The 14,030-nt window shown below is 39.0% G+C and overlaps 1 protein-coding gene across 1 annotated transcript in view; it reads left to right on the plus strand.

The window, feature by feature from the left end:
- The window catches only part of ERO1B (endoplasmic reticulum oxidoreductase 1 beta), a 168,209-nt gene that overhangs the window by 102,768 nt on the left and 51,411 nt on the right, over positions 1 to 14,030 (plus strand). The window contains 2 exon segments of the mRNA XM_053711099.1: positions 3,211 to 3,293; positions 13,493 to 13,566. Of these exon segments, the coding sequence (XP_053567074.1) occupies positions 3,211 to 3,293; positions 13,493 to 13,566 (157 nt within the window).

The raw sequence follows: 14,030 nt of genomic DNA on the forward strand, positions 1-14,030 counted from the left end.
AAAGCTAAACCTAGGTTGGCTCAAATGCTCTTATCTCAGTGCGTTTGACAGGTTTTCACAGTTAGAGGGCGTTAGTTTATGTGGGCCATATAGATAACATTGTGCTCACGCCTGTGGAGTTACTTATGAGAGGGCACTGATTGGCTAAAATGCAAGTCTGTCAAAAGAACTGAAATAAGGCTTAGATACAAGGTAATTACAGAGGTAAAAAGTGTATTGATATAACTGTTGGTTATGCAAAACTAGGGAATAGTTAAAGGCTTTATCTATTTTTTGAAACAATAAAAAGTTATGTCTATTTCCACTCCTGTATCATGTGACAGCCATCAACCAATCACAAATGCGTATACATATATTCTGTGAATTCTTGCACATGTTTAGTAGGAGCTGGTGACTCAAAGTGTAACTAAAAAGACTGAGCACATTTTGTTAACTCTTTGATGACCGGGTTAATTTGTCTACATCGGAACAACGTTCCAATGTAAACAAATTGAAATCCTGCGATCGTGCATGCGATCGCGAGATTTCAATGATGGGATCGGGTCAGGGGGGCGTCCCTGTGACGCTAGGGCACGCCCTCCAGACCACGATCACGTACTGTGAAATCTTGCACAGTAGGAGCTGGTGACTCAGAATGTGTGCATATAAAATACTGCACATTTAAATAATGGAAGTAAATGGTTTTTTTTTTTTTTAAATTGCATGTTCTATCTGAATAATTAACGTTTAATATTGACTTTGGTGTCCCTTTAGGGTAGACTTGGATGCTGTTGGTTCCTCTTTTTCCTTCCTTTGTTTCTTACAGAATATTTAGCAATATACATCACTCTTTAATTGAGAAACTGTTGATACTCTAATACTGTTCCTCAAGTCAAGCAGTAATAATTTCTAAAGGTTTATAAATAGTCAAAAGAAAAAAAACGTTTTACGAATATAATGTTCTTGATTATTTTTTTTTGAGTGTAACTTTTGAGTTATTTTGTAACATATGAGTTCTTTTGGTTGTTCCAGCATTATGGTTTGTCCCATAAAAAGTATATGGAAGACAAATATAAAAATATTGTACTTTATTGTCTTAAAGGGACATTACACAGTCAATAAATGTTAGATATAATTAAATATTCAATGTAAAGATTAGCCCGAAAATAATACGCGGATACATTTTTAAATTATATTTGTTTAAATATTGGAAAAATAAGTGTAACGTTTAGTGTGCATAAATCCTACATGTTGTAACATAGGGTTTCCTTCTCTACTAAGGTAAATTAGGGACAGTTACTAAAGTGTGCAGTCAATGGCTTTTGTGGAATATAGTAGTGTTAAAGGGATAGAAAGGTCCCTTTTAAATGTGCATTTTAATAGAAGCATTTTGGCAATATGCTTCCATTACCAAAATGCTTCTATTAAAAGCTGTTAGTGTTTTTCTGTGGCATTCGCACATAAGCTGTGAACGACTCGTGAACCAGCATTCAAACTTCCACACCTTCTCAGATAGTCATCAGTAGCTTGTGTGACACAAATTAAGTTTTCACTGATGCAATGCACACTACCGATGGTTCTCTTTCCTCAAAGTTCCCCATTTTGGATTTTTCCTCGAGCGGTGCAGGGAAAAGGGCAAAGCTATTATGCAGAACCCAACTGCTCAGCCCCCTTTTTTTTTTGCCAATGCAAAAATATATTCTATATGTGAATGCCGGCAGGTTTTTGAGTTCCCGTAAATGTGCGCACCTAATACAGTGAGTGCAAGTGAAGGAGTATGTGCGTGAAACGTTGATCTGTCATGGTAACTACCATGTTTCCATGGCACTACAATTTTTGGGGAGCAAGCTCTGTCATAGTGTGTGTAGTGAGGACATTGGACAAAATGTATTATGATTGCAGCCGGACAGGTTCTCAAGTAGAGGAACATATGTACATATGTTGCGTGTGCCCCACTCATATTCAAACACCTTGCCGGCCGTTGGTGTCTTTCAGTGAAGACTTTTACTAGACATACAGTATTGAAATAGTCTCTCTTAGATAGTGAAATTTTTTTGAGGGCAATATTTATTTAAGATTTCATTTTAATTATTTCTGAAAACTAATGGAAACGTTATCTGAACTATGGCCATCAAATGCATTTCAGCAGTATGTCTTAATGTTCAGTAATTATTTGTTAAAGGGACCGTAAACACAATAGATTAACATACCAGAAGAGTCTGAGCATTATTAGAATAATTTAACACTGTTTGCTATGATTATTTTTCAATGGTCATACTTCACCCACCACTTAAATGGACACTGAACCCAAATTGTTTTCTTTCGTGATTCAGATAGAGCATGCCATTTTAAGCAACTTTCTAATTTACTCTTATTATCAATTTTTCTTCGTTCTCTTGCTATCTTTATTTGAAAAAGGCATCTAAGCTAGGGAAACAGCCCATTTTTGGTTCAGAACCCCGGACAGCACTTGTTTATTGGTGTGTGTGTGAATTTATCCACCAATCAGCAAGAACAACCCAGGTTGTTCACCAAAAATGGGCTGGCTTCTAAACGGTAATTTTTGCTTTTCAAATAAAGATACCAAGAGAATGATAGGCGTAAATTAGAAAGTTGCTTAAAATTGCATGCTCTATCTAAATCGCGAAAGAAAAAATTTGGGTTCAGCGTCCCTTTAACATTTTTGGAAGAGCCAGTCTCGAAAAAGACACGGCTTGCCACTATAATCCACAATTTTCAGACTTAAATTACAGGAGGATGAGACAAAATAAACAATTGAAATATATTGCAATGCTGTTTTACTATGTATAAATAAAGGAACATTTTTTCTTTCATGATTTAGAAAGAGGATGCAATTTTATTTTTATTTTTCCGATTAACTTGCTTCATTCTCTTGACAGCCTTTGTTGAAAAGCATATCTAAATAGGCTCAGTAGCTACTAAATGGAGGCCGCACAGAGATGCCTTGTGTGATTGGCTCACCCATGCACATTGCTATTTTTAAACCAAGGATACCTAAAGAATGAAGCAAATTAGATAGAAGTAAATTGGAATGTCGTTTAGAATTGCATTCTCTATCTGAATCATGAAAGAAAAAAAATTGTTTGTTTTTTTTGTCCCTTTAAGAATTTTATATTACAAAGTGTTTTCTCTCCCTTTAAGTGTAGGATTGATAAAGTAAAATGTAAAGATTGCTTGTAGTCTATTTCAATAGCTCTTTCTCTCTTACAGTATTCACCAGAAGCTAATAGTGAAGAAGACTTAGAAGCTTGTGAGCAGGCTAGTAAACTTGGAGCTGTGAACAGTACCTTGAGGCAAGTTTAAATTAAATGTATTGACACATATCCAGAGTACTCAAAGTAAGTAGCAGGTTTTGTAAAACACTCTTTCTCGTAAATTTATTTCCTGCTTATTTCTTATTTTTATTTGTAATTTCTTTTGCTGATCATACATAACTTGGGTTACGACAAACTTTTGTTTATAAATGTGCCAGTTCCATTAAAGCGGTTTACTGATTCTGTTTTGAAAACAGTAAAATTGTTCTGGCAGTGCAATTATTTGCTTTTTTATCTGTCATGGTTTAACCCCTTAATGACCACAGTACTTTTCCATTTTCTGTCCGTTTGGGACCAAGGCTATTTTTACATTTCTGCAGTGTTTGTGTTTAGCTGTAATTTTCCTCTTACTCATTTAATGTACCCACACATATTATATACCATTTTTCTCGCTATTAAATGGACTTTCAAAATATAACATTATTTTCATCATATCTTATCATTTACTATAAAAAAATTATAAAATATGAGGAAAAAATGGAAAAACACGCACTTTTTCTAACTTTGACCCCCAAAATCTGTTACACATCTACAACCACCAAAAAACACCCATGCTAAATAGTTTCTAAATTTTGTCCTGAGTTTAGAAATACCCAATGTTTACATGTTCTTTGCTTTTTTTGCAAGTTATAGGGCAATAAATACAAGTAGCACTTTGCTATTTCCAAACCACTTTTTTTCAAAATGAGCGCTAGTTACATTGGAACCCTGATATCTGTCAGGAATACCTGAATATCCCTTGACATGTATATATTTTTTTTTAGTAGACATCCCAAAGTATTCATCTAGGCCAATTTTGGTATATTTCATGCCACCATTTCACCGCCAAATGCGATCAAATAAAAAAATTGTTTACTTTTTCACAAACTTTAGGTTTCTCACTGAAATTATTTACAAACAACTTGTTTACAAACAAAATGTTTTTTTGGCTTTGGTATGTTTTTTTTTTTTTTTTTTTTAACTTGTCTTTTATTTGCAAAAAATCATAGCTCTATGAGGGTACATATTTATATGTTTTAACAACGGCTACGTTTTGCCGGCTATGAAGCGCACGCTTTCCTCTGTGGCGCAGCTTAAATTTTGCCGGTCATGTGACTTTCCGCTCTCTGGATAATCTGAGCTGTGGCGGCTGGTTGAACACTGTTGCGAGTGGAGAGACCGGCTAGTAATCCAGACATTTCTTTTGTTGCTGGGTTCCATGTGTTCTTGGAGGGGCAGGTAAGACCTCAGTTTAAAGCTGAGGTGTAGAGAAGCTGGGCTAAGTTCCTTATGCTGTGAGGACACGGATTGTCTATTTAGTCAAAAGCCTTTAACGCATTGTTTATATTTAAAGTGACAGTCCAAAATTAAAGTGTATTTTTTTATTATTTTGTTTGAGTCATGGAACAAGATTCTGTTCCTATGGACAAGTGTCTACTATGTTTGGAGAGCCAAATTGTGTTGCCTATGCAATTTTGTACCTCTTGTCTAGATCGGACTTTAAAACATAAAGATAAACTTTTTGTGTCTGAGCCAAATGTCTCTCAGGATGATGCTGTTCAGGCAATGCCACAGCCTTCTCAAACATCCCAAGCCTTAATGATGTCACATACAGTGCCCTACGGTTCCTCTTAGCCTCCTGGAGGAGTTTTTTTGCCTGCAGAAAATTGCTGCTCAGGTATCTTCTACGGCTTTATCTGCCTTTCCTATGCTAAAGGAAAATTGAAGTTTCAGATAGTAAGGTTTCTTTTCCATCCTCTAGGTTGCCCTCCCTCATAAGTCTGATGAGGAGGATACGTTGGTAGCCTCTGAGAGTGAAATTTAAATTCGGACGGTATAATTATTTCATCTGATGCTTTAGTATTTACCTTCAGATTTAAGCTTGAACACCTTCGTGTATTGTTAAAGGAGGTTTTGGCTACTTTGGACGACTCCATTACTCCTGTTGTTGTCAACCCTAAGAAATCTAGTAAACTTAATAAATACTAAGATGTTCCTTCCTCTGTGGAAGTGTTTCCTGTTCCAGGCCGTGCAACGGAGATTATTGCACAGGAATGGGAGAATCCAGGGGTACCTTTCCCCTGTCTCCTTTCTTTAAAAAGATGTTTCCTGTCGCTGACTCTATTAAAGATTCATGGTACAAGGTGCATAAAGTAGAAGGGGCCATTTATACTTTGGCTAAGAGAACTACTATTCCTGTAGAGGATAGCTTCTCTCTTAATGATTCAATGGACAAAAAGCTGGAGGCTTATTTGAAGAAGATATGTTCATCAAGGTCTTCAATGGCAACCTGCAGTTTGTATTGCCACTGTGTCTAGTGCAGCATCTTATTGGTTCGACTCCTTGTCTGATTCACTTCCGGTAAAGACTCCTTTAGAAGAGATCCAAGATAGGATTAAGACTCTCAAGCTAGCCTAGCCAATTCCTTTATTTCTGTTGCTACCATGCAAGTTATTAAACTGGGAGCCAAGATATCTGGCTTCGCTGTGCTAGCCTGCAGGGCATTGTGGCTAAAATCTTGGTCAGCTGATGTTACTTTCAAGTCCAAGCTTCTGGCGCTTCCTTACAAGGGTAAGGCCTTGTTTGATCCTGGCCTAGCAGAAATAATTTCCAATATTACTGGTGGAAAAGGGTCTTTTCTACCACAAGACAAGAAGAATAGACCTAAAGGACGTCAGAGTAATTTTCGTTCCTTTCGTAACTTCAAAGGAAAGTCTTCTTCCAAACAGGAACAGTCCAAGTGTTCTTAGAAACCTATTCAGTCTTGGAACAAGGGGAAGCAATCAAAGAAACACGCAGCTGAGTCTAAATCGGCATGAAGGGTTTGCCGCCAATCTGGGATAGGATTAAGTTGGGGGCAGACTTTCTCTGTTTTATCAAGAATGGATACGAGATGTCCCATATCCCTGGGCTGTGGACATAGTTTTCTCAGGGCTCCAAAATAGGGGCAGGTTCCACCTCTCAAGATTATCTGCAGACCAGATAAAAAGAGGGGCATTCTTGAATTGCATTCAGGACCTTTCTTCGCTGGGAGTGATAGTTCCAGTTCCAGTAAGGGAACAGGGTCTAGGATTCTATTCAAATCTGTTCTTGGTTCCCAAAAAAGAGGGAACTTTCCGTCCTATTCTAGACCTAAAGTGTCTCAACAAGTTTCTCAGGGTACTGTCCTTCAAAATGGAAACCATTCGTTCCATTTTCCGCTTGGTCCAAGAGGGGCAGTTCATGACGACCATAGATTTGAAGGATGCGTATCTTCATGTTCCCATCCACAGGGATCATCACAAGTTCCTGAGATTCGCCTTTCTAGACAAACCCTTTCAGTTTGTGGCTCTTCCGTTTGGCCTTGCCACAGCTCCCAGAATTTTCTCAAAGGTTCTAGGAGCCCTCTTGGCAGTGATCAGGTCTCAGGGAATTGCAGTGGTGCCCTACCTGGACAACATTTTGGTTCAGGCTCCATCTTTCCAACAAGAAAACTCTCATAGAGAGATCTTGTTTTCTTTTCTACGTTCCCACGGATGGAAAGTGAATCTGGAAAAGAGTTCCCTTGTTCCAGCTACAAGGGTAGTCTTCTTAGGGACCATAATAGATTCCCTATTGATTAAAATATTTCTGACAGAGGTCAGAAAATCCAAAATTCTTTCCTCTTGCCTCTCTGCAGTCTACTCAGTGGCTCAATGTATGGAGGCAATTGGTGTGATGGCCGCTTCCATGGACTTCATTCCCTTTGCTCAATTCCATGCAGTTATGCATGCTTAGACAATGGAACGGAGACCATTCGGATCTGTCTCGGAGGATAGATCTAGACCAGTCGACAAGAGACTCTCTCCCGTGGTGGCTTTCTCAGGAGCATCTGTCTCAGGGCACATGCTTCCGGAGACCTTCCTGGGTGATTGTGACCAAAGACACCAGCCTGCTAGGGCTCGGGAGGAGTGTGTTCTCCCCATAAACATCTTGGAGTTGAGAGCGATTTACAATGCTCTGATGGCTTGGCCTCAGTTGTCCTTGGCCCAGTTTATCAGGTTCCAGTCGGATAACATCACCTCAGTGGCTTACATTAACCACCAGGGAGGAACTCAGAGTTCCTTAGCCATGAAGGAGGTGGCTCGGATCATTCAGTGGGCGGAAGTTCACAATTGTTGTCTATCTGCTATTCACATTCCAGGAGTGGACAACTGGGAAGCGGATTTCCTGAGCAGACAGACATTCCATCCAGGGGAGTGGGCTCTCCACCCAGAGGTGTTCTCCAGGTTAACTCTCAATTAGGGGGTGCCGGAGTTGGATCTGATGGCGTCTACTCTTGCTAAGAGAACTACCATTCCTACATTCCTATAGCGGATAGTTGCTCTTTTAAGGATCCAATGGATAAGAAGCTAGAGGCTTACTTAAAGGGACAGTAAACACCAGCATTTTTGTTGTTTAAAAAGGTAGATAATCCCTTTATTACCCATTCCCCAATTTTGCATAACCAACATGATAATATATATGTAAAATAATATACTTTTTACCTCTGTGATTACCTTGTATCTATGGCTCTGCAAACTGCCCCCTTATTTCAGTTCTTTTGACATACTTGCATTTTTAGCCAATCAGTGCTTTCTCCTAGGAGCTTCACATGCCTGAGCTCAATGTTATCTATATGAAACACATGAACTAACGCCCTCTAGTGGTGAAAAACTGTCAAAATTCTTTCAGATTAGAGGTGGCCTTCAAGGTCTAAGAAATTAGCTTATGAACCTCCTAGATTTAGCTTTCAGCTAAGAATATCAAAAGAACAAAGCAAAATTGGTAATAAAAGTAAATTGGAAAGTTGTTTAAAATTACATGCCTTATTTAAATCATGAAAGTGTTTTTTTATTACTTTACTGTCCCTTTAAAAAAAGATGTACATCCATCAAGGATTACAGTGGCAACCTGCAGCGAGTATTGCGACGGTTGCAGGAGCAGCATCTTATTGGTGCAATGCCTTGTCTGATCTTATCTCAGAGGAAACTACGGTAGTAGTGTTTCCTAGAGACAAAAATAGATTCCCTGTCCATGAAGATTTTCCTGACGGAGGTCAGAAAATCAAAACTTCTTGCTTCCTGCCTTTCCCTCCAGTCTGCTTTTCGTCCATCAGTGGCTCAATGCATTGATGTAATTGGTCTGATAGTGGCTTCCAAGGGCTTCATTCCCTTTGCTCGGTTCCATCTGCAACCACTGCAGCTTTGCATGCTCGGTCAATGGAACGGAGACCATTCAGTTTTATCGCAGAGGATAAATCTGGACCCCTTAACAAGAGACTCTTGTGGTGGATTTCATAGGAGCATCTGTCTTGGACACTTGCTTCCTGAGACCTTTCTGGGTGAGTGTGACGACGGATGCCAGCCTATCAGGCTGGGGAGCTGTTTGGGGTTCTCTGAAGACTCAGGGCCTGTGGTCTCGGGAAGAGTCTTCCCTTCCCATAAACATCTTGGAGTTGAGAGCAATCTTTAATGCCTTAACAGCGTGGCCCCAATTATCTTTAGTCCGGTTTATCAGATTCCAGTCGGACAACATCACCTCAGTGGCTTACATCAACCACCAGGGGGAACTCGGAGTTCCTTGGCCATGAATTAGGTGACTTGCATTCTGCAGTGGGCGGAAGGTCACGATTGTCTCTTATCTGCCATCCACATTCCAGGAGTGGACAATTGGGAGGCAGATTTTCTGAGCATACAGACTTTTCATCCTGGGGAGTGGGCTCTCCATCCGGAAGTGTTCTCTCGAATAACCCTCAGGTGGAGGGTTCCTGAGTTGGATCTGATGGTGTCCCGCCACAATGCCAAGGTTCCAAAGTACGGTTCAAGGTCAAGAGATCCTCAGGCCGTTCTAATAGATGCTCTAGCGGTTCCTTGGATCTTCTCTCTGGCTTATCTGTTTCCTCCGTTTGCTCTCCTTCCACGAGTCATTGCTCGTATCAAACAGGAGAGAGCATCGGTAATTCTAATAGCTACTGCATGGCCTTGCAGGATCAGGTTCATGGATCTGGTAAGGATGTCATCTCTACCTCCTTGGAGGTTACCTCTGAGGAAGGACCTTCTAATTCAGGTTTCTTAACTCCATCCAAACCTGTATTCTCTGAAGCTGACTACTTGGAGATTGAACGCCTAGTTCTGTCTAGACAAGGTTTTTCTGAAGCGGTCATTGATACTATGCTTCAGGTTTGCAAACCTGTTACTTGCAAGATTTACCATAAGATATGGGGTAAATATCTTATATTAGTGCAAATCTAAGGGTTGCTCCTGGAACCGGTTGAGGATTTCCCTTTTTTTTTACATTTTTAATTTAAACTTTATTTTAGCAATGAATAGCAGCATAGCTCTTGTGAGATTCCTTGCTTCTAGTCTCAATATTAAAATGTGTTTCTCTAGCATGGTGGTAACCTAAAGTGACATTGTGTTGTTAAAGGACCAGTCAATACAGTAGATTTGCATAATCAACAAATGCATGCAATAGCACTTAGTCTGAACTTCAAGTTAGTAGTAGATTTTTTTCTGACAAATTTCAAAGTTATGTCAATTTCCTCCACTCCTGTATCATGTGACAGCCATCAGCCAATCACAAATACATATACCTTTTTTCTGTAAATCCTTGCACATGCTCAGTAGGAGCTGGTGACTCAAAAAGTGTAATTATAATAAGACTGTGCACATTTTGTTAATAGAAGTAAATTGAAACATTGTTTAAAATTGCTGCTCTATCTGAATCATGAAAGGTTAAATTTCGACTCGAGTGTCATATTTTGACTTCAATTAGGTTTCAATGCAGAATTAATATAAATGAATATAATTTTCTCTGTCGGTAAAGCATGGTTCACTTCTGTAATACCCACAAGAAAGTCACTTTCTTTTGTTGCTAGCTGTAGTATTACCAACAAACACATCATGCACCCAAACCAACTAGTAGCTTACAATATGTAGATAGCGTTTGGAAGAGTTAGGAGACAATCGTGAGCTTCCGCCCACTGCAGAATGCAAGTCACCTAATTCATGGCCAAGGAACTCCGAGTTCCCCCCTGGTGGTTGATGTAAGCCACTGAGGTGATGTTGTCCGACTGGAATCTGATAGACCAGAATAAAGATAATTGGGGCCACGCTGTTAAGGCATTAAAGATTGCGCTAAACTCTAAGATGTTTATGGGAAGGGAAGACTCTTCCCGAGACCACAGGCCCTGAGTCTTCAGAGAACCGCAAACAGCTCCCCAGCCTGACAGGCTGGCATCTGTCGTCACAATCACCCAGGAAGGTCTCAGGAAGCAAGTGCCTGAGACAGATGCTCCTGTGAAATCCACCACAAGAGAGTCTCTCTTGTTAAGGGGTCCAGATTTATCATCTGCGATAAATCTGAATGGTCTCTGTTCCATTGACGGAGCATGCCAAGCTACAGTGGTCGCAGATGGAACAGAGCAAAGGGAATGATGCCCTTGGAAGCCACTATTCGACCAATTACCTCCATGCATTGAACCACTGATGGACTAAAAGCAGACTGGAGGGAAAGGCGGGAAGCAAGAAGTTTGGATTTTCTGACCTTCCACCCTTGGGAACGTAGAAAAGACAACAACATCTCTGTATGAGATTTTGCTAGTTGAAAAGATGACGCCTGAACCAAGATGTCGTCTAGATAAGGCGACACAGCAATTCCCTGGGATCTGATCACTGCCAGTAGGGCTCCCAGAACCTTTGTGAATATTCAGGGAACTGTGGCAAGACCAAACGGAAGGGCTATAATCTAGAGATGCATGTCCAGAAAGGCAAAACTTAGAAACACTGGTAATGATCCCTGTGAATGGGAACGTGTAAAAATGTGTCCTTCAGGTCTATGGTGGTCATGAACTGACCTTCCTGAACCAATAGAAGAATGGAACAAATAGTTTCCATCTTGAAGGACAGAACCCTGAGGAATTTGTTGAGACACTTTAGATCTAGGATGGGACGAAAAGTTAACTCCTTTTTGGGAACCACAAATAGATTTGAATAGAATAATAGACCTTGTTCCTTTAGAGGGACTGTTAAATAACTCCCAGGGAGGATAGGTCCTTTACGCAATTTAAGAAGGCCTCCCTCTTTACCTGGTTTGAGGATAGTCTCAACAGCAGAAACCTGCCAATTGAAGGGCAAGACTTGACTCCTATGTTGTAACCCCGGGATTCTATGTCCACAGCCCATGGATCTGGGACATCGCGTATACAAGCCTGTCAAAGAGAAAGCCCCCACCTAATCAAAACTTGGAACGGGGAGTACTCTTCATACTGATTTAGAGTCAGCCGAAGGCTTTTTGTTTTGTTTTCCCTTGTTCCAGGGCTGGCTGGATTTCCAAGTGGACCTGGAGTTTTACTCTTATAAGGTAAAGCCAAAAGCTACCAGGTCCATAATCTTTCACACACAGCAGGTCCCTAAACAAATAGAAACGCTACTTTTGCAGTACCCCTCTGTCTGTCAGTGCTCGCTCTGTGTGTTGCTGGATGGCTGGTGCTTTGTGAACTGTTTAATTGGGGATGTATTATGATGTGCTCTCACTGGATTGCTTTGTTTTTGTCTCAGTAGAACTAAGGTTGGACCGCACACATTACCAAGACGGGAGACACAGAGGGATATTGCAAAAATGTGTGGTTGAAATTGCTTAGGGACCTTGCAGAGCCAGCTGCAGCCATCTAAGAGTGAACTATTTTATATCTGGGACAGAATAGAGAAATGGTTGCCAAGCTGTTCTGCTTTTCTAATAGTAACAAAACAATAGTTTCATTTAATTTTTTTTTTTTCTTCAAATCAAAACTTAGGTTTAAGAAATTATAAATTCATATTGTCACTTTTTCATGATTATATCTTTCATTTTACAGAATTAGCCATTTATAATCAGAATTTTCTTTTTACCATAAAAAGATTGTTTGTTTAAGAACTTTACAGCATGTGCAAACATTCACCTGCATCCATATTAACCCTTTAAGGACACAGCTTTCAGTTTGTTCAATTGTTTTATGACGGAAAAATTCCGTCATATGTCCTTAAGAGGTTAAAGGGACAGTCTACTCCAGAATTGTTATTGTTTAAAAAGATAGATCACCCATTCCCCAGTTTTGCATAACGATCACGGTTATATTAATAAACGTTTTACCTCTGTGATTACCTTGTGTCTAAGCCTCTGCAGACTGCAGACCCCTTATTTCAGTTCTTTTGACAAACTTGCATTTCAGCCAATCAGTGCCCTCTCATAAGTAACTCCACTGGAGTGAGCACAATGTTATCTATGTGGCACACATAAACACCCTCTAGCTGTGAAAACTGTCAAATGCATTGAGATAGGAAATAGCCTTCAAAGGCTTAGAAATTAGCATATGAACAAACCTAGGTTTAGATTTAAGCTAAGAATACCAAGAGAACAAAGCAATAATTAAAATTAATTGGAAAGTTGTTTAAAATTGTATGCCCTATCTGAATCATGAAAGTTTAATTTTTACTAGACTGTCCCTTTAACACATGAACAGTAGGAATTGCGTATAATTGCACATGCTTTCCACTGACCTATTGTTCTATGTGGCAGTTGTGTGAACTAATTCATTTCATATTAAAATACTTTAGGTGGGGGGATGGGTATATGATAAATTTCTAAAGCTACAGATGCTATCAGTAATTAAATATCATTTTTCAAATCATATGGTTTTACTTGAAAACCCAGCTTATGGTTTGTATCTGTAATTAAAGGGGGTGAACTTATCTTTATCAAATGTTAATGCATATAAAAGCACATTCAGATGTGCGCCTGCGCCTAATTCAGCGATGGTTAAAAAAAATTATGAAAAGAGGGCACATGATTGTAAAGCAGTGGCTCATCCGTGATTATTAAAGAAATTATATAGAATAGCGACTTTTGTCGTTTTAAATAAAAATGTGTGTTACAAATGATGGTCAAACCATATCTTGCTGGTTTGTTCATGGTTATAAGGACATTAATATTGAGTGGAATTACAGTTTTTTTTTAGTTAGATTTTCTGCCATGGTTAAGCTGATGACCATTTTAACCACCAACAGTATTTATTTCATATAGGTGGTGAGATTCCATGATCCATTACTCCTGGGAAATTATCATACTAGGAGGAGACAAAGAAGCCCTATGAGTTTTTTTTTGAATGATCAAAACATTATTTAGTACACACCTTGACTTCCTTCTTTTTTTTTTTTCCCCAGTAATCAAACTAAAGAAGCATTCATTGCTTGGGCAAAATATGATGATGCGCAAGACCATTTCTGCGAGCTGGATGGTAATGTTACCTTTAATATTGTTGTTTGTGATGGGCTGACATATTTGTTTAATTTTTAGAACACAGGTGTTTTTTGTTTTTGTAAATGAGCCCAGCTATTCCTTGAGATTTTTTATTTTTTTTGTATATTATTATAAAATAGGAGTTCAGTAAAATAGTAACCATAGCCTCATGGAGTTTTTCAAGCCCTAATTAAAGGGACACTAAACCTAAATGTTTTTTCTTTCGGGATTCAGATAGAACAAGCAATTTTAAGCAACTTTCTAATTTACTCCTATTATCAAATTTTCTTTGTTCTCTTGCTATCCCTTTCATTACCGGGACTTTCAGACAAAAATTTGCCCAAAATACCAGAGAATTTTTAGCATTTTTGCTATCACTCCATTTAAACAGAAATAGAGCCTTTTATTTTTTTTTTTTATTATATACCTATCAAAACTATATATATTGTTTAAGTAGACAAC

Source organism: Bombina bombina, chromosome 4 (genome assembly GCF_027579735.1).
Source record: "Bombina bombina isolate aBomBom1 chromosome 4, aBomBom1.pri, whole genome shotgun sequence".
NCBI classification, from domain to species: domain Eukaryota; kingdom Metazoa; phylum Chordata; class Amphibia; order Anura; family Bombinatoridae; genus Bombina; species Bombina bombina.